This window comes from Thamnophis elegans, chromosome 9 (genome assembly GCF_009769535.1).
Source record: "Thamnophis elegans isolate rThaEle1 chromosome 9, rThaEle1.pri, whole genome shotgun sequence".
Classification (NCBI taxonomy): Eukaryota; Metazoa; Chordata; class Lepidosauria; order Squamata; family Colubridae; genus Thamnophis; species Thamnophis elegans.
This window is the reverse complement of record NC_045549.1, coordinates 56,820,278-56,842,224: the sequence shown is the minus strand read 5'-3', so window position 1 is coordinate 56,842,224 and position 21,947 is coordinate 56,820,278. Positions and strand designations below refer to the sequence as shown.

At 39.0% G+C, this 21,947-nt stretch overlaps 1 protein-coding gene across 1 annotated transcript in view; it reads right to left on the bottom strand.

The window, feature by feature from the left end:
* The window catches only part of FBXL5 (F-box and leucine rich repeat protein 5), a 28,957-nt gene extending 15,935 nt beyond the window's left edge, over nt 1-13,022 (bottom strand). Inside the window, exons 1-6 of the mRNA XM_032223848.1 lie at nt 12,861-13,022; nt 6,849-7,064; nt 6,145-6,240; nt 3,087-3,276; nt 2,719-2,901; nt 1,154-1,279 (exon numbers count right to left, since the gene is read on the bottom strand). Coding sequence (XP_032079739.1) covers nt 1,154-1,279; nt 2,719-2,901; nt 3,087-3,276; nt 6,145-6,240; nt 6,849-7,064; nt 12,861-12,944 — 895 coding nt within the window. The 5' untranslated portion in view covers nt 12,945-13,022. The remainder of the gene's footprint in view (nt 1-1,153; nt 1,280-2,718; nt 2,902-3,086; nt 3,277-6,144; nt 6,241-6,848; nt 7,065-12,860) is intronic.
* Nucleotides 13,023-21,947: the final 8,925 nt, after the last annotated feature.

The following is a 21,947-nucleotide window of genomic DNA, read 5'->3' as shown; positions in this document are numbered from 1 at the left end:
GGACCCACAGCTGACCTTCGAACATCATTTGTCAGCTGTGACCAGGGGGGCATTTGCCCAAGTTCGCCTGGTACACCAGTTGCGTCCCTACTTGAACCGGGAGGCCCTCACAACAGTCACTCGTGCCCTTGTGACCTCTAGGCTGGAATACTGCAATGTGCTCTACATGGGGCTGCCCTTGAAGAGCATTCGGCGACTTCAGCTAGTCCAGAATGCGGCCGCGCGAGCGATTGTGGGTGCACCTCGCTTCACCCACGTTACACCTATCCTCCGCGAGCTGCACTGGCTGCCTGTCGATCTCCGGGTGCGCTTCAAGGTGCTACTTATCACCTATAAAGCCCTTCATGGTAGTGGGCCTGGGTATTTGAGAGACCGCCTACTGCCAATTACCTCCACTAGACCGATACGATCGCATCGATTAGGCCTCCTCCGAATTCCATCTACTAGCCAGTGCAAACTGGCAACTACCCGGAGGAGAGCCTTCTCGGTGGCTGCTCCGACCCTCTGGAACGAACTCCCCGTGGAGATTCGGACCCTCACCACCCTCCAATCCTTCCGCGCCGCTGTCCCGGCTGGCCTGGGGTTAAGATTCCAACCCCACCCGAATTGTGTGACTGTTGTGCTCTCTTTTAATATGTTGTATTGTTTCCATATTGGAATACTGTTTGTCTTCCCCCCCTCCCTTTTTGAATTGTGAGCCGCCCTGAGTCCCCCCAGGGAAAAGGGCGGCATACAAATAAATAAAAATAAATAAAAATAAATAAATAAATTATAGATCATTAGCATAATTGTAATCTAACCTTCCCCAATCCTTCCTAATATTGGGACTAAAAGTCTCAGAATTTCAAATTGTTGTAAGTATGCTCATTATAAGGACTATTGATTTAACACAGGAAAAAGGCCAGGCTAGGAATGGTTGATGAAATCATTTCCCAAGATAAGCCTTACTTAATGCCAATCTCATCATACTCGTTGAAATGGAACAGGGGAAGAACCTTGGCAGACCATGTAGTCATTCCGTAACAGACACCATATATGTGAGCAGTATTCCAGTTTGGATTCTCACAGGCATTTTGTGGAAGGGAACTATGAGATTAATGCTCAATGTTCAGAACTTTGGGACAGACAAAACTGAACAAGACAGACAACTCACCTGATTCATCTATATCAGCATCTTCATCCCATTCGTGAAAAGCCTGACTTTCATCTTTCCTGTTTTTCACCCATTCTTCATCTGGCTCCGTATCAAGATCACCTGGTGGGCCATGGGACCAATTTCCTATTCAGTCAGTAAGAATTTAATTCATTAACGTAGTCTTGGCATTTAATCCATAACCAAGCAGCATAACAACATAAGCTGATTACAGGTATGTAAAAGGATCACAGGAGAAAGGCGAAAAGACTGCATACTACTTCCTTGTCCTTATAGGTTTTAAAAATAGTACATGCAAAATTGGGATATTGCAATACCTTTCCAAACTACAAAATCTTTAGTGACTGAATCATTCAAATGATTCCCAGACACAGTTCATTCTCAACCCTTAAGCTTCCAGAAACATGTCTATCAGAAAATGCTAATACTTTTTAGGTTTGTTGTTAGAATAAAAAACAAAATGAAGGGGGGGGGAGATAAAAAACCTCAATAAAGTAGCAAATATCTATTTAATTAGTTCAATAATGATCCATATCATTTCCATATAATTAAAAAGAGAATAGACTGGGTTTTAAAATTCCTAAAATATAAATGCTGTATTTCAAAAGCAAGGGCAAGAGATCACCTAACTTAAGGTCATTCAATCTATATTGGCTTATAGTTTTCTACATATATAACTGGAGATAAGGTAGTGATAACTGTATCCAAGCTCTCTAGCTTTGCAAATCCAAGTTTGACAATTACTAACTAAAGGTGGCTCAGCACTAAGACGCTGAGCTTGTTGATCAGAAAGGTTGGCAGTTCAAATTTCTAGTGCCGTGTAACAAAGTGAGCTCCCGTTACTTGTCCCAGCTTCTGCCAAACTAGCAGTTTGAAAGCATGTAAAAATACAAGTAGAAAAATAGGGACCACCTTGGTGGGAAGGTAACAGCGTTCTGTGCGCCTTCGGCATTTTGTCATGCCAGCCACATGACACTGGAGATGTCTTCAGGCAGCGCTGGCTCTTCGGCTTTGAAACAGAGATGAGCACTGCCCCCTAGAGTTAGGAACGACTAGCACATATGTGCGAGGGGAAGCTTTACCTTTACTACAGTAATTTTCACACCGTAAAAACCTAAATATTTCGATCAAATCATCATCATTTTAGCCATTAAGCAAATTACTCAGAGTTATGAAGAATGATATCATGTGACCATGAGTTGTGAATTTTTGCAAGCTTCTCTTCTAACTCTGCTTGTCAGAAGCCAGCTGTGATGGTTGCAAATACAATCCTGTGACTGTAAGATGCTGCAACCATGATAAATGCACGCTGACGACAAAGCACTCAAATCACAATCACATGACAGTGCATACACAGTGATAACTGTAGGTTCAAAGTAAATAAGTATAAATCTACTTTATCAGCACTGCTATATGTTTGAATGGTGACTGAACTTGTTATTAATCAAGTACTATCTGCACAACATAAATAATGCTTAGTTACTTTTTTATCAAGTTTAAAATTACAAATTACTAGGAATAGAAACTAGGGCTGATAAAAAAATATTGAGAGTGCAGCCTCTTACCTCTAGCCCAGTGCACGGGATAAAGGTGTTTCCAGAGAAATCCTGTTTTTGCTAACTGTGACCATTTGGTGCTGACTTGACTACATCGGCATAATTCTTGAGGGCTAAGATAGCTAAAAATTGTCAGCATCACCTCAGAAGGCAGATGAACAATGTTGGTGGCTTGTTCTGGTTCTTCAGTTTCTGAAAAACAGAAGACACTTTACAGGCACTTGACAAGTTGGTCAATTTTAGCAGAATTCAGCTCTAAAGAGGCATTTCTGGAACTGTGGCAAAGAGAATGCTGTTGACAGCTGGGGGGGGTTGTTGTTAAACAAGGGCATTTTTGGAATTATGCATCCAGCTACTCATTCAATTTAAGGGCTTACCATGATCTGCTTTTTCATCCACGGAATATTTAAAAGCTTTCTGGAGTTCTTCTGCTTGATTCCACAAACATATCCCTTTACGTATTTCTGCTGCAGTTTCCTTCTGTGAGCAGTGTTGTGCAATTACTTTCTTTTTTATGTCCTTCAGTTCTTCATAGGTAAAATATTCCATCAACATTGGCTGGAAAACCTAAGGGATAACTATGATCATTATTTCAACATCAATTCTAACTTACATTCTATACCACATTTTTTCTTATATTTGGAAAGTTATGGGCCTTTGGTGAATTATAAACAAATATTCTTTATATTAAAATAATCAATGAGGTATTCAAGAACCATGCTTGTTCAACAAGATCCAAATCTAATGATTAAAGATGACTTCAAAGGAAAAACATATTTGACAGATAATAAACATGTAAAAATGGAAAAACTATACATATCAACATGAATAGTATCAAGATAGAAAAATGTTTATTAAAAACAATAATTTATCTTGACATGTGATCACCTCTTGCGACTTTCTGACAAGCAAAGTCAATGGGACATCCAGGAGTGGTATCCTACCAGTTTAACCACCGGTTTGCCAAGCGCACTTTGGGCGCGCACACTCACTTGCCTGATGTGCCTGACGCATGCTATGCACGCACAGTTCACCACAAAACAACTGAGGTGCGGCAATCCACTCTATTGCGCCGATCAGCTGGGCTAAAAAACAAGGAAATATAGGTACCCTATTTTTCAGTGTATAAGATGCACCAGAGTATAAGATGCACCAAGGTTTTGAAGAGGCAAATTAAAAAAAGTAGGTAGGGGGATAGAGAGGGAAAGAAAGAGAGAGAAATATAGTAGGTAGGGAGGGAGAGAGAGTAGTTAGGTAAGTAGGTAGTTAGGTAGATAAAGGGATAGAGACAGAGAGAAATAAACATAGAGAAATATAGTAGGAGGTGGGGGGGAGAGAGTGTGTGTGTAGGTAGGTAGGTAGGTAGAGGGATAGAGAGAGAAATAGAGAGAAATACAGTAAATAGGTAGGGAGAGAGAAAGAGAGTAGGTAGGTACGTAGGTAGATAGAGGGAGAGGGAGAGGGAGAGGGAAAGGGAGAGGGAGGGAGGGAGAGAGAGAGAGAGAGAGAGAGAGAGAAGGTAGGTAGATGTTTCCAGGTGTATTTATCCATGTGCTGGAGAAGGAAATCGCTGACAATCTGCAGCACCTAAGACTTTGTTTCTGCTGGCACAACACTTGATCAATGTAATTTTCATCAATCAGTTAAAGAGCTTTCCAAAGGGGGGGGGAGTTTTTGCACTCTGCAAACCTCCCCAAAACAGCCTGTTTTTCACGAAAACGGGCCTGTTTTTTTAAAGGCATGAATAGCCTTGGGGAGGGGGGGCTTGCAGAGTGCTCCTGGGGGGTGGGGAGGCCAAAACCGAGCAAAAAATGCTCCATTTTTTGCCAAAAAATTGCATACATAGCCTTATGGAGGCTTATAGAGTACTGCTGGGGGGGGGGCAAAAATGGCCCATTTTTTGCCCATTTCTGCCCTCCCTAGCCCCCAGGAGTTCTCTGAAAGCCTCCATAGGGGTATACATGGCCATTTTGGTGAAGGGGGGCAGGGCTTCGGGAGGCAAAAAATGCTCTATTGTATAAGACACACCCAGATTTTCAGCCTCTTTTTTGAGGAAAAAAGGTGTGTCTTATACTCCGAAAAATATGGTAAGTATAACCCAGGGGCAGGCAGGTGGGCCCACCTGAAGGTCAGAGTGAACTGGTTCACTCTCACCAGATCTTCGGAGCTACCAGTACGCCCGATCCAGGCCAAACCAGTAGAATCCCACACCTGGGGACATCACTTTGCAACCATTTACTAACTTAACAATGGCAGTGATTGACTTAAGTGTGGCAAGAAAGGTTGTAAAATGAGACAAAACTCATTTAACAACTGTCTTGTTTAGCAACAGAAATTTTGGGCTCAATTGTGTCATAAGTCAAGGACTACCTATAGTTAAATAAACATTGACCAATTTTAATCTTTGGAAGCCAAGCTTGGAAGATTTAGCAATTTTAAGGGGCAACACAGCAAATGAATAAATCAAATGTTTTTCTACAGTTCTGTCCCAAAGTTGTATTGCAGTCCAATGAAAATGGGAAGTATGGCAAACACATATACCAGCCTTTTTTAAACTCTGTGTAATAGCACAAATATACCATATCAGCAGTAGTCAGTAGAGTACCCAGAGTAAGATGGAGAAAAGAGAATAATAGATGTGAGCTGTTCTTTTGCTTAGCAGGATCTGCTAGTATAGATTCCAGCTTTAGACTGCAATACTGTTTACGATTTAACTTTTATTATTAGAATATTTTTAAATCCTGCCAGGGTACAAGAAACAAACATCTGGGGGTTGCTTGGTTTTACAGAATTTCCATTTGTAATATGTGTTCTTGACAACTCTGAAATATATTTTGAATCTAGTTTTTACATGAAAAGACCTTTAGCCATATCAGGTGTAAAATTTAATTTACAAATTTAATTAGCATTGAAGACTAACAAACAGAATTGAAAGAATCAAAAAGTTTATTTGGTGCTTCATATTAATATTTCACAAATTGGTGGAAGCTATTTTGTTCTCATTTACAAGGAGAACAATGCATTTGCTTATATATACAAATCGTTTAAGCTCGCTCTCTGTTACTGTGAAGATTTTTTTAATGACCAATCCAATGACCAAGGGAGATGGTTGCAAATGTCACAGAAGAGACTGAGAAGAAACGCAAGGAGCCTGAAACATTTCAGAGTGTGAAATCCTAGTGCTAAGGACAGGGCTGGGGGATGGGTTTTCTGAAACCCCAGGATTTTTTTCAGCTGAATTTACCTTCTCAGTTTAGTGAGTACATTCGAAGAAAGTGCAGAATTCATGAAGTAGCATTTTCTTTTAACACATAAATGGCAAAATCTTTTTAAAAAAAATAATAAAAATAATGATGAATACACACTATTCAACCCAAACATTAAAAATAAAGGAAACGTTTCTCAAAACATTTAATCATTCCTCAAACCACTCACCTCCTCTTCTTCTTTCATGTGAGGAAGGAAATCTCTGGTAAAAGCTTCCAATCGTTCCTTTAGCTGTTTCGCATAGTTGAGCTGCTCATATTCATTCTGAAAATTAATTTTCAAATTCATCATAGAACTTTATGTGCCACTTGTTATAAATGTTTGATCTACTTATTAAATCAATAATACATTACATTTAAAGTATTAGATCATAAACCTTTTAAGACAAAGATAAAGAAATACTGGAGGTGGGTTCTAATATTTAGCAGTGCAAGTTACTCCACAGCTTTTTCAATTCCAATTTTAACCAATCAACTATACAAAATTGGGATTACAGTGGGAAGCACTGTAACATTTGCTTCTTTAAAGGTATGTTTGCTATCGAAGTGAACACAACCTCTAAGCAAAAGGGATTGTTTTTTTACATATTTCATGTGGCTTAACTAAATGAGCTAGGAGCACATTTACTAAATTTAGAAATCAAAGGAAAATTTCAAAAAAACATTTTTGGTAAAAAAGTTTTACATTAAACACATTTTCCCTTCTAAGTATATTACAGCAGAAAACAAACACCATGCTTCCTTCACAGAATCATATCTATCAATGAAAATGATAAGTCTCCATTTTATAATTAATAATTTATATGCAATATTGATACTACTTTCTAAGAACTATTTTTCGATTGACCCATGCCAAAAATCAAACAAACTCACCTTTACATTTTTCAAGCCTTTTTCAAAGAGGCTAAGCATCTCTGACAACTTATTGTCTGAATGTACATTATATACAGTTTGACTACGTTGCTGAAGTAAACCAATGATGTATTCATTTTCAATCTGTTCATGCATTTTAAACTCTTTAAATGTAGCATATAATGATTGGAGGAGAGCTCGGAAATCATTGTTGTTGGAGAAATTTGTCTTAGAAAGCTGAAAAAAATAGAGGGTTGCACATTAGACATTTATGGTTTTTTTGAATTAATTTTTAAGAAACTATTCCTAAGAAGGTATTTGTCAGATCCCTAAAAGTGATACTGCCATTCAATTGGGAGGAGGGGAGCCTCGGAGTTAAATCATTAGCTACATCTGAAACAACTTTTACAACTTTACAATTGGTTTCCTGTCACCAGGAGACTAAAGGTCCCAACATCTCTGGATGTTTATGATTGCCATGTGGGATATATAACTTTGATGTCTAACTAGAGATAGCCATGGGAACCTGTGCTTTATTGACTCCCAGGGCAGAAGAGTTAAGGAAGCATCTTCACACTTGTGTATTGGTCAGAATCTGCATTCAGACAAAGGGGAGAGGTCATTATCAACTTAATCCCATTTGCATGGCCTAAAGGTTTTCAGATGCTGCTTTGCTTCTAATGGTTTCCATCCTGCTTGATTAAAGGTTCCTTTTGAAATAATCCGTTTCAAGAGTCTTTACTTTCTCAAGTTAGGAGAGGAGCCATTACAGTATTAGCCAATTATAAATTTCTAACTAAATTTGAACTTCTGTAGTTTTATCCAGCTCTGCTAAAATTATTTTAGATATTATTTTTAAATGTTAAAAGTATATGTTGTATACTGGAAAAAAATCAGATTTGACCAATAACCAGATTTATCTATAATTTTAATTCATATAAAGTCAAGACAACCTGACTGTTTTTTCCTTGAGGTAGAAGAAAACATTCCGCTTCTCATCAAAAAAGTTTCATCAGTTCTGATGGCAGGGGGATGGAAGGATAGGTATTGACAATTAAGACTGGATGGTTGGGGTGAAAGGATAGGTTCTAATAGGATGGGAAGGATGGAAGATTGTATTTATTTGCAGTCATCTGGTTGTTAGCACTGTCTGAGAGCTGTTGAGGCCACTTGGCATAGATAACCCCCAAGTGGCCTCAAGAGTTCTCAGAGTGCTAACGACCAGATACATGACTTGAAAGAAATATTCTTCCATTCCACCACCACCCCCAATCCTATCAGAACCAATCCTTCCATCTCCCCACTAGCCAGTCTCAAATATCATCTATCCTTCTATCACCTCATCATCATCAGAACTGATTAAGCTTCTTGGATGAGAAGGGAAACATTTTCTTCTTCTTCCTTAAGGAAAAAACAGTCCAGTTGCCTTTTAAAAAGCACCTGTGAGATAACTATCACCTGAATGACTGAGAATCTCCATAGACATGTACTTTATTTAAAATTTTTGCATTCATGATAGCTAAACAGCATAACATTCAGGAAACACTAAAAATGAAAAAAATTAAAAGTATTTCATGGTCATAAACAAGTATTGTAAAACATTTTTTTCAGTCTAGATATTATGATTAACAGTACTCTTAATTAGGGCTACAGACTTTTCATTTGAAATAATCTTTCATTTGAAAGATCTTATTCAGCCAGTAATTATATATGCAATAAGTATAATTTATGTCTTCAAAATAAAGTTTGAATATGAAAAAGGTTATTTCCATGTTTTCTGAGAAGACACATTTAGATGTACCTAGTTATCAAGTTTACAATTATGCCAACACATTCATAGCTCCATCATGAGCAGTTTGATCAATTATGTACCTTATTTTTAACAGAACTTTTAAAAACAATTTTCTTTTTAAGTTTGTTTGAAGGAATTTAGCTGCTAGATTCATTCCAATCCACTGTAGTGCTATCTGGAGACACTAGAGAAGTTTAAATTTCACTATGGTAAACAACACACTTTTTAAAAACATCTATCTATTTGGCCAAATTTTTTAGCTGGTGTAATGGCACTCAGCTTGATGTACCATATTAGGCTAATGCTCCGAAGAATCCTAAGAATGCAGAAACAATGCAATTCCAAAGCAATTGTTTTAGCTAGCAGTATCTTGTCAACAATTCTACTAGCAAAAATAATACAATCTTCCAAATTCGAGTGCCATATTTAGTCTAATACAGCTGCTTGAGAAGCAAAAATTAAATTTCCTGTTTAGCTTGAAGATCAATATTCCCCAACACTTCTTTCACTGGAACTGTCAGTGAAATAAATTGGGTTTTTGCTTACTCCCACAAGTAAACAGATAAACTGCTGCCCCAATTATTCCAGAGGACTTGGCTACTTTAATAATTCAGGGAAGGATGTGTTATCCACCCAATATGCTTTGTGAAATAGTCCTGTCAAATGTTTTACAAAACCCAACAAACAGAACAAATCACCAAACCCTCATTTTTGGAATATGGATAGACCAAAAAGTTAAATCCATGTACACATTGCTTTCTATTATTAGGTATTTTCATAGCTACATTGCAGAACAAAAAAGAAACTTTTTTCAGGTGACAGAAGTGATCTTTAAGTGATTAATATTTAAAGGACTGGCACACATTCTACATTTATGTCTTGATAATGGTGAGTTACATACAACTCAATCAGCAATATCAATTTTATTTGTGCTAAAACTGCTCGTTTAAGTATTTACACATGCAATCCTACCTGTACAAACTCTTTCAAACTAGGTGGAGTTCAATTCAACAAACTTAACAGGATTTAAGTGTGTCATTCAATAACACTCTTCTTTACAAAAATATAAACTTCTGAAAGCTCAGAACTTTTTCAGGTGTTTATATTTCTCCACCTTGATCAGGTTTTCCTCATTATAAATATATTACAAAGATGATTTTTTAGGCATACACTGCTGATCCCAGACCTATACCTATGATCAAGGTTCCTTGCATACATAGCACAAGACAATCTTCTGCAAACTACAGAGAGGTGTTTTTAGTAAGCCATCTTCTTTTTTTATGGGTGGACAGGTCTAGAAAAGCACTGTGTCTGATCCTGTCCCAGGATATGAGTCAGCAGGAAAACAAAGCAGTTTACTGGATCCAAAAATTCAGTGACTTGAGTGGAAATCCTGATCTCTTTTCCATTCCTGGAAAAGAGGACAAAACTTAAATATTAATTACTAATCCTCAAAGTGATACCCGATAGACAACACTCCAAAGTTCTTGGGTCCACTTTTGCTTTGGCAAAGAGTTGCAGAGCACAATGAGACCGCAGAGGAATTCTTCCTTGGATCAAAGGCACAAATAGCAACTCAGATAATTCTCTTTCCTGAAACATATTGCCCGTATTTTAAGACGCACCTTTTCCCCTCAAAAACGAGGCTGAAAATCTGGGTGCATCTTATACACTGAATACAGCATTTTTTTGCTTTCTGAAACCTCACCCCTTTCACCGTGCATAGCCTGTAGGAGGTTTTCAGAGCTCCTGGGGCTGGGGAGGGCAGAAATAAGCAAAAATGGGCCATTTTTGCTCAATTTTGCCCCCCCAGCCCCCAGGAGCACTCAATAAGCTTCCTAATGCCCTTTTTTGCTTGTTTTTGCCCCCCACCCCAGGAATACTTTACAAACCCCTAAGGGCTATGCATGCTTTTTTTGGGGGGGGGAAAGGGGGTCATTTTGGGAGGTTTGCAGAGTGCAAAAACTTTTTTTTTAATTTGCCTCTTTAAAACTTTGGTGTGTCTTATACTCTGGTGTGTCTTATACTCTGAAAAATACAGTATTTAGGATTTGGTGTTTTTTTTAAAAAATGTTGCTCTTTCAACCAAAAGAAGCTAACTAGTCATTCTCTTCTTTCTTTCACCATACCTAAATATTTTTTCCTAAAAATTAAGTGGCACTATTTTCCACCGCATTTCTAACTTTAAGCATACTTTGGTATTGCCACAGTAAACTAACTTAAATTTCAATGACTCTTTCAAAGGATCTAATATCTGGAATTTACTTTGTGCCTTTCGTTATTTTCTTTTAAAATACAAGTCAATACATGTGGAATGTCCAGTAATCCTTTCTTGTATTACAGATTAAAATGTAGACTCACACCTCCTCTGAGTAAATAGATAAATGCTATCACTTATATTTAAAGGCAGGTATAAACATCTAACACCTTGCTAATATAATAGTGTCAAAATACATTGTAGCTGAATATTATCTGCTTAACCAATTTAACCTGTAAATGCAAAACAAAAAAAAACCCTTTATCACCTTGAAGAAAAACAAACCCTTAGAATATAACTTTTCTGACTCAGTCTACTTCATTAAGACAAACTTGATTATGATACAAATGTCATTCTCCAGTTTCTCATCTTTCTCCAGTTGCATGGTTTCCATATGCATAAAGATTATATAGAAGTGTTTGATTTTTCCCCCCACTCAAACCTGAAACTCCTTTGTAGATCCAGAACTAGTTCTTTAATTTTTCCAATTTGTATGTCCAAATGTCTAATGTCTAGCTTTGCAAATTGATTTTAATTGACAATAATCAAGCAATTATGTTTCATGTGCTGTATATTAATTACAGCCACAAATTTCAGAGGATTGCTCCTGTTCTGTTCTTTCATCTTCTGAATTCAGTTAAGGTCTTGAAAAATGATAAAAACTTTATTACTACTTGCAGCAAAAAGTGACAAAAAGAGAAACCAGAAGAAAAAAATCTATTAAATGCTTGACTCCTATTTATATTCAGTTGTATCATCCTGTTTTGTATCTAATACTTGTGCCTAACTACATTTCTATTACGCATATTTTTTCCAACAGTACAATTTTCTGCCGTCTGGATTTTCTTTCAGACTCCTGAAACTTTTGTTATCTCAGACGTTTATGGTTGGAAACAGCAAATATAAATGTTAATATGCTCATTTTTATGCCAGAAGCATGTGATCTCAAACGACTAGTCATGTCCATGCCTTTTTTAAAACAAATATTTGCAAAAACATAAAAGTAAAAGTTACCACCAGATTGATTCAACCATGTAGATTCCTAGTCTACATATTAAGTTTATGAACCTTGATTGCTGCTGTTTTTATTGTAATGAATAGTATGTTATCCCAGTCCCACCCAAGGTTCACAGAGACAGGCCTCAGAGCTGGTTTTGACTGCAGTTGCTGCAGTTCAGATCTGTATGATAAAATAATGGATTAATATGTCTTTATCTTAGGCCTTAGCAACAAGAAGCTTCTGAAGTCTGGTGAAAAGTATGACAGTGCTAACAATTTGGAAAGATAAGTCTCTTGCATTCATAAGGTTTATAAGGCAGCAACTGGCAAGTGAGGGAGGCAACCTCTTCAGAATGCCTCTGGCTCTGATTCAAGTCTACCTCACCAGGCAGCTGTAGCTTTAGACCTTCAGCTCCTTAAAGGACTGTCTTAATCTTAGCAAATTGAAGATGGGTGGACTTCAATGGCAAATTGACTTAGCCTTCCATCCTTCTGAGATCAGTAAAATGAGGAGCCAGATTGTTGGGGGCAATATGCTGACTCTGTAAACCGCTTAGAGATTGCTGTAAAGCACTATGAAGCGGTACATAAGTCTAAGTGATATTGCTATTGCTACTTCCCAGAATTATCTAGCCAAGGAGCTGAAGTTCACATCTTCCAGTTGCTGGAGTTGACAAACAGCGACAACAAAGAGAGGAGGAACCCAGAGATCTTGGGCCTGTTATCCCCCACCCCACCAGGAAAAAAAGATCTTTTATTCCTGGATTTAAAGGAGGGGGGGGAATCAACATCTCTAAAAGCAGAAAAGCAAGAAGAGGAAGAACTGCGTCGCGCGCAAGACAGCAACCTAAGTGCGCAACTGCAGGGGGTTCTCCCCTTTTGTGCGCAGGCGCAGTACCTCCATTCCGCCGGCTGAGGCCGAGACGCGGGGGTGTGTCACGGCGGTGGCGGCAGCTCCCACGACGCCCCTCAGCCCCTTACCTACCTTGTCGCAGTAGAGTCCGACGAGCTGCTTCATCCGCCAGTGCGGGGCGGTGAAAACATCCACCTCCTCTGGGAAGGGAGCCATCTTCTCTCCCCCATAGAGAGCGACGTTCGCTCTCTCAGCCGCGCTCCAGCGACGAGCATAGGTGGCCTGGTCTGCGCACGCGCCCTTAACGGAGGCGGCGCAAGTTCCGACCCCACCCAGAATTCTCCACGTCACGTGGAAGGAGAAGAGCGCCTTTTACCTAGAGAGGTGTTTCCAGGCCGAGAAGCGGTCTTTTTCGGGCATTTTGTAGAACTAGGAAATATCTTGCATGACATCCTAATAAATATACTTCTTCAGCCTGGTGGCAAGTTTATAGGAGGCTTAACATGGCATTCTGGCAGGCATGAAGCCTAAATTATGAATAGCCAGTTATGCAATTTGCAAAATGGCTGGGGGGGGGGGGGGCTGTCCTATGTCACACATAAAGCAGAGTGTTTTTCAACCTTGGCAACTATTAAGATGTGTAGACTTTTCCTCCGTTTTTAAAATCTCCATTTAATTTTTTCTAGTCTGCATCTCTATAATAAAATAATTGATGGATTGCTATAATCGGTTCATGTTCCCGCCCTTTCCCTTCTTTTTTGATGTATGGAATGCTAAAAGGTTATATTTTGACCTCAGCATCTGTCTCTATGCAAAACTTCTAAAGACTCGATTCAATTCAAGCCTTTATTGTCAGAGTACAATTTGTGTACAATGAGATTGGCTGAGCCTCCCTTCGTGCACCCCTCCTCCCCCAACCCAATACAATTTACGGTGAAGGACAAAAAATCCCTAGCCCAGTGAATTCTACTATTGCACTGCTGGGAGAATTGTCCCCGTCCGTTCCCAGCTGGGAGTCAACACGACGCTAAAAGAAAGTTTCATGAAGACAGCTGCCTGGAAGTAATGACTTTTATTGAGGAAAGAAAAACGGGAAGGACGAGACGGAGCTCAGACGTTCCTGGGTCTGCAACACACCATACATGCATTGGTTTTCCCTTTTATACAGTTTTCCTCCTTTGAGGCTTTGAATAAGTTTATGGTTTGCAAAGATATCTTTATTTCGGAAGGTTGCTCTAATCTTGATTCTCTTGTCTTCTGATTCCGTTTCCGGTGTCTTGTCCTTGGGGTTAATCTTATCAAAAGGAGGGAAGGGTGTTCCTATGTGAGTGCTTGAGAGTAGGTGTCTGGCTTATGTAAATGGTTATGATGTTTGTCTTGTTTTAGATTGGATTCTATGCCTTTTGTTATTCCTAGTGGTTTCTGGCAGACTCAGGGGTTTTCCTGTGCTTTTGTTACTCTTAATCCTTTATACTATGTTTCTTTTTGTGATTAAATGTAACATCTTTTGTCTACCTGTCTGGTTTCCTCCTGACTATGGCTCCCACTCTTGTGTGTTTTAATTTTTTAAGATATACCTTTTGGTTATGTCTTTTCGTATCTTACTACAGCACCATGTGAACGTATTGCACGTCGCACTGCCCCCTGTTGTAGAATTTTTATTTTTAATAGTTTAATAGTTTTAAATTTTATTTACAAAAGTAAAATACACACACACAAAACTTAGACGTACACCACATTTACACAATACAATATGAACAGGAGCTTCCTGTTCTTTCTAATAGCAATTGCCAATTGATATCGCTCACCTTATATTGTTTCCGCTTTTATTATATTTCATTTGTATTTCACCATTCTTAACCTTCTTATCTTACTCCTCTGTCTGCTATATTGGCTGATTACCTCTAGTAAGTTTAAACCACTTAGATACATATATATATGTGTGTGTGTTAATTCTCCTTAACTACTATTTTGGGGCTTTGTTGTCTTCCTTCATTGATCCTTGTTTCTTTCCTCCATCCACCTCTACCATTTACCCCATATCTGGTAGTATTTCGTTTCTTCTTTTCCCTGGATTTTTGTTTGTTATTTTGTCCATTTCAGCACAGTCCATAACCTTTCTTATTATTTCATCTTCGCTTGGAATTAATTTGTTTTTCCATTTCTGGGCAAAGGCAATCCTTGCCACCGTAATTAGATGTAATATTAAATACTGAATTTATACGAGAGTCATCCTAGACATAATAGAATATTATGAGGCGCATCCAGAAAAACAAATGGTACTGGTTTTCCTTGATGCACAAAATGCAAGATGCACTTAGTAACCAAGAAAGAAACCACTCAACTCCATTTTGCAGAATTAAGAGTACTTTTACTGATTATAAGTAAATGGAAGCTAAGCAAAGCTGGATCTGAGCAAAAGCGCACAAAAGCATTAGATATCAATACATGACCCATTCCCCTCCCCTTGGTAACCCCAGTCCATAGTCCAATCCAATATCTCCACAGCTGTCAGGTGGGAGACATCTTCAAAAATCATCATCAGGTTGGTATGCCGGAGAGTTGACCTTGGCAGGAACCTCCCCTCCTTTCCACATGCGCAGACGATGGTGAGAACAACTCCCAATTAACAGTCCTCCTGTACAGATTATTTCCCTCACCCAAATACCATGCCCTCCCTCCCCGTTTCAATGGCAGCCGAAAAGCAAAACAGAGGCTGACATATATGTAATATTAAATACTGAATTTATATGAGAGTCATCCTAGACATAATAGAATATTATGAGGCGCATCCAGAAAAACAAATGGTATTGGTTTTCCTTGATGCACAAAAAGCATTCGACAACGTAATTTGGAAATTTATAATAACACTATTAGACAGGATGAAATTCAGAGGAAAATTTACAAAAATGATAGAAAAACTTTATAACAGTCAGACAGCCAAAATTCTGATAAACGGAGAACTAACAGAGAAGATCAAAATAAAAAAAAAGAGTCAGACAGGGATGCCCCCTCTCTCCTTTGCTGTTTATATTAACCCTGGAAATTTTATTAAATGAAATTAGGAAGGACCAGGGAATAAGAGAATTTGAGACTCAAAAACGAAGAATATAAGGCCCAAGCTTATGCCAATGACTTAGTATTTGTTCTAGAAGATCCTTTAGAATCCAGTCTGAAATTAATTAAAAAATTAGAAGAATATGGCGAAGTGGCAGGATTAAAAACCAATAAAGGCAAAACAAAAATGATAACCAAGAATATGACAAAAAAGCAAAAAGAGGAACTGGAATTAGCAACTAGAATGCAAATCACTAAAAAAGTAAAATACTTGGGGATCTGGGTGTCTGCAAAATGTTCCACAATTAAGGACGATAATTATAATAAATTAGTGACACAAATAAAGAAAGATTTAGAAAGCTGTAAAAATATTCAGCTATCACTAATGGGACGTATAGACACAGTCAAAATGAATATTTTACCAAGAATCTTATTCTTGTTGCAAGCCGCACCTATTAACCCGGGTAAAACTTTCTTTCAAGAATTAAACAAAATAACTGCTAGGTTCATTTGGCAAGGACGAAAAGCAAGGATTAAACTAAAGTCAATGCAAGACAACAAGGGGAGTTGAGGTTTAGCATTACCAAATTGGGAATTATACACATTAGCAGTAACAATAACATGGGTGAAAGATTGGAAAGAGCTAAAGAATAAAAGAATTTTGATCTTAGAAGGCCATGATTTGCAAGCAGGTTGGCATACATTCCTATGGGATGATAAAAATAAAACGCACAAATACTTTCAAAAACATTTAATTAGAAGAGTGCTATTGCAAAACTGGCTCAAAATAAAATAAAAATCACTATGTGAAAATCCCAAATTGGCTATCACCGACAGAAAGAACGACCCATCCAAATTTTATAGATATGAATAAAATGCTAAGATACAGAGACATAATTGACAGACAGGGAAATTTAAAAACAGTTGAAGAAGTGGCAGAACAAGACATGAAAGGTTAACCTACTTGCCAAGGTGGCGCAGTGGTTAAATGCAGCACTGCAGGCTACTGCTAGATCAGCAATTCAGCGGTTCAAATCTCACCGGCTCAGGGTTGACTCAGCCTTCCATCCTTCCGAGGTGGGTAAAATGAGGACCCAGATTGTTGGGGGCAATATGCTGACTCTCTGTAAACCGCTTAGAGAGGGCTGAAAGCCCTATGAAGCGGTATATAAGTCTACTGCTATTGACTATTGACTTGCAAATCAAAACTAAACACAATAATGATACTAAAATATATGACATCGAAACAGAACCACATGAATTGGATAAAATAATTCATAGCTCGGATAGAAAGATGATAGGGAGAATATATACATTTCTCCTGAAGCATAAAATGGAAGAGGAAATCATGAAAGAACAAATGATAAAATGGACACAGAACTTTGGCTATAATATTGAATTGGATAAATGGGAAAAATTTTGGGGAACAAACTTAAAAATGACACTATCAGTTGCATACAAGGAAAATCGGTACAAAATGTTTTACAGATGGCACCTAGCACCAACAAGATTAGCTACAATCTCAACAAATGCCTCCCCCAAATGCTGGAAATTTGAATCAATACATGGAACATCCTACCACTTATGGTGGACCTGTGAGGAGGCTAAAAATTTTTGGAAACGGATCAAAAAGTGGCTAGAGGTAATAACAGGTTAAAATAGAATGGAAACCTGAAGTTTTTCTATTAGGAATAATGGCTGTGAAATATAAGAAAGAAATTCAGTAGAGTTATTTTTCATTCAGGAGTCTGACAGCCCACAGATTAAAAACTGTTCTTCAGCCTGTTTGTACAGCTGCCTATGCTTCTACTGTATATCTCCTCCCAGATGGTAGGAGAATAAAGAGGAACTCACCAGTGAGTCATCACTGAGGATTTTTCTCACTGTTCTAAGGCAGCAAGCCCAAACAATGTCATCTGGTGGTATCAAGGGACAGCCCATGATGTTTTGTGCTATCCTCACCACCCTCTGTAATGTCTTTCTATCTGGGCCTGTCAGGTCACCATACCACACTGTAATGCAATGACACTTTCTATTGTGGACTGGTAAAAGGAGGTCATCAGTAGTTATTCCACTTAATTTTTTCGCAAGACCCTAAGGAAATGGAGTCTCTGTTGGGCCTTTCTGACCACCTGGGTCATGTTGATTTTCCAGTTGAGATCTTCGCTGAGATAGACTCCCAGGAATTTAAAGGAGGAAACGCTCTACAGAGCCCCCTTTGATATAAAGTGGGATAGGTTCCTCTCTCTTCTTCCAGAAGTCTAATACCATCTCCTTTGTCTTGCTGATGTTCAGGTGCTGATTGTTTTGTAAGCACTATGTGGATAGTTTTTGAATCTGCCCACTGTACACTGTTTCATCTCCACCTGTAATATGATCCAATATGGTGGTATCAGCTGTGAAACTAATGATCACAGTGGATGGGTCAGACAATACACAATCGTGTGTACAGTGAATACAGGTAGGGACTGAGCACACAGCCCTGTGGGGACCCAGTGCTAAGCTTCAGGGAGGTGCATATGACAGACCCAATCCTCACTGTTTGTGGCCAGTCCCTCAGAAAGTCTTTGATCCAGTTGCAGATTGAAGAAGGAAAATCCAAGTCAGTCAGCTTTTCGATAAGGATGCTCGGCAGAATGGTATTGAAGGCCGAGCTATAATCTATGAAAAGCATCCTGACATAGATTCCTGGTTTCTCCAGATGGCTCGCTACAGAATGTAAAGCAGTAGCTATGATGTCATCTGTTGATGTATTCCCCCTGTAGGCAAACTGATGTTTGTCAAAGTCCAGTGGGAGACATGCCCTAAGGTGTTGGAGAACCAATCTCTCAAAGCATTTCATCACTACAGACATCAGTGTGATAGGTCTATAATCATTTAGGCAGTTAATTGCTGTTTTCTTTGGGACTGGGACAATAGTGGATGCTTTCAAGCATGATGGAACACAGGCATTTGCAGGGAGATGTTAAAGATCCTTGTCCGGACCCCTGCTAATTGATCGGCACAATTCTTTACCACTATCCCCAGCATCCCATCTGGGCCTGCAGCTTTGCTAGGATTCACAGCCTTCAATACAGCTCTCACTTGGTGTATATAGAGAGTAGGCTGGGAATCAGAAGGTCAGCGGGCAGAGACTACGGGGTCTGGTCTTTTTACCTCATAGCAGGCAAAGAGGATGTTCAACTCTTCTACCAATGAGGCATCAGCGTTGATTGTGTTCCTCATGATGCCCTTATAATTAGATGCTGCAATCACTGCCACACTTGCTTCGGGTTGTTGTCTGCTAGATGGTTCTCCACCTTAGGTTTCTATTGTTGTTTTGCCATCTTAATGCCTCTTCTGAGGTTTGTCCTGGCCTTTCTATATCTATCACTGTCCCCTGCCTTAATGACAGAATCCCGGGCTCTCAGAAGCATCCATACCTCGCAGTCATCTAGCATTTGCAATTCCCGTAGACTCTGATGACCTGTCCGCTGTTATGCTGTCAGTGCAAGACTCTATTTCCACGTAGTTTTAATTCCAAAAGAAGGACAGAAATGGTGTGGGATATAATACAAAACAGAGCCTCAGCCTTTCTTTATAGTGAAAAATGCCAGTTCTTCCTTAGTTATTAAGAGATGAGAAATATATGTTGTCAATCAGCAGGGAGGAGCTGCAGCCAGTGCTTAATTAAGTGGGTGCAATTCTCTGTGACCAAACAAGCTGAGAATGTGCAGAATCTTGGAAATTGTTCCCTATTGTTGTCCAAAAATTGGTTCAGCCTGGCACAGAAGCCAATCTGCCAGACACGAGGGATGGACTTTAGCAAAACTTTTACTGAAATCTTCAGGAAAAGGGTCCCAACTCCGAAGGGGGCTAAGACCCTGAACAATGGCAAAGCATGATTTATACAGTTGTTTTGAAGAAAAGAGGAAGAAAATTTTCACATAACCTTTTACCTTTTTTGGAGTTGTTCTGTTTTCAAGCATTTCCAAGCATTTGGCTTTGCTCTTCACAGACAGACAAACTTCACGTAAAGGTTCCTGCAGATTAAATTTATTATCAGGGGGCTGCATAAAAGTGCTTTGAGTCTTCAGCAGCATTAGAAACAAAGTTACATTACGTTTTCCTTCTCATTGGTAGTTTCTTTTAAAAGCAATCTAAAAAGAACTTGTTCCAGATTATTAGGTTGTTTGCCAAAGATATTGTCAAAGCATATTTGCCAAAGCATATTTGCCAAAGCATATTTGCCAAAGCATATTTGCCAAAGCATATTTGCCAAAGCATATTTGCCAAAGATATTGTCAAAGGGCATTACTTGTTCTTCTTGTTTAAGATTTTGTTTTCCCATTTTAGCGTAGTCCTCATTAAGGATGACCCTTTCACGTTAGTCAACAATGTTGATTTACCTGTAAGATAGGTAAACTTAGATCATTCAGTGCTACTACTAATAGAGCTCCTCTTGAAACTGGTTTTAAGTGCTGAAAACCTTATGTAGTTGGAGACTCATAAAGATCTTTGCCATTTCTTTCCATGATATAAACAGAAGTTGAAAAACATGGTTAGAGGAGACCACAGGAAGAATGTTCTTCTCCTGGGAAGGATCAAAGCAATGATTTACCAAATCATTGGTAAATGATTTAGAAATGCATTTTGTTTTTATTTCTGACACATAAGCAGAACATAATGACCACAGACAGAAAGCACCACCAAAACTGTGTGTTCCCCACCCTATTCCTTTTAAAATATTTAATATATTAATATATTCCAAATATATTACTCTTAGCCAGGCCTAAAGGTATGTGACAATGTACAAAGGAGCTTAGTTGTTAATGATTAATTTGATTAATAGATAGAGTATATAGCAGTGATGGCTAACCTTTTTGTCGAGGTGTGCCAAAAGCGTGGGGAGCATGGGGGAGTCACGCATGTGCGTGCCCATACCCATAATGCAATGCCCTTCCCCCAGGCATTCACGCAGGCCTCACTGAAGCCTCTGGACATCCGGGAGGTGTGTTGGGCCTTTTTTTGCCCTCTGCAGGCTTCAGGAAAGCCTCCTCCTGAAGCCTCTGGAGGGAGAAAAATGGCCCAACATGCAAACTGGAAGTTTGGGAACGGACTTCCGGGTTGCCTGTTGGGCTGTTTTTCTCTTTCCGAAGGCTTCAGGAGACTTTCCTGAAGCCTGCAAAGAGCAAAAAAAAAAAAAAAAAAAGGCCCAATGCACAAACCGGAAGTCAGGTTCCCGAACTTCTGGTTTGCACATTGGGCAGTTTTTCACCCTCCTGAGGCTTCAGGGTAGCCTCTGGAGGGTACAAAATGGCCAAAAATCAAGGTCGAAAATTAGCTGGCCAGCATGCACATGTGCGCTGGAGCTGACAGGGCAATGCCTCGCGTGCCCTCAGAAATGGCTCTGCGTGCCACACGTGTAACATAGGTTCCTCATCACAGATATATAGCCATCAGCTGTTCCATTTTCCTATATTATTATTGGATAACTCAAAATCTGTAAATGTTTTGTCAAATATCTCCTTCACAAGATAGGATTCCATTTATATCTCAATCTTCAGATTGTGGTGTGTAATAGATGATATAGATGAGGAGCAGCTCACACCTTCAGATGTTTTAACACCAGAAGAGATACTTTTCTCTTTCCCAATAAAACTTAGTTGCTTAATAAAACAATACCTGACTTAATTGCTTGGAAATGCTGCTCCCAAACCTGTGTAAATGTCAACCCTGAAGCTGGCCTGGCCGAAACCATCTTGGACCTTCAGTGCTGCCACCCTGGAACTGAGAGATAGGGAGGGGGGATTAGAAATAGCTGTGTAGTCAACATAAAATACTTTCTCTTGGGAACCAAGGACATTTTCACACCTGGAGGAAGGAAGGAGAAATGATGTCACCACACCAGTAGATGTTGCCTTGTTTGGGCCATATAACATTGTTTGGGATTGAGGGAAAAACTTTCACTTTTAATTAGATGAAAACCAAAACACCATTCAGAGCTGGTTTTCATCAATTATTTGCCAATATGATATTTCCAATAAAGATACTCTTTGAGGAATCTACCTGCCTCAAAGTTTTGCTTGCTATGGATCTATTACTTGGAATCCTGACGTTAAACTGACTCTGCTAAACCATACAGAAACTCCCTGCTCCATCTGGAGCCGCTATCTAGAGTTC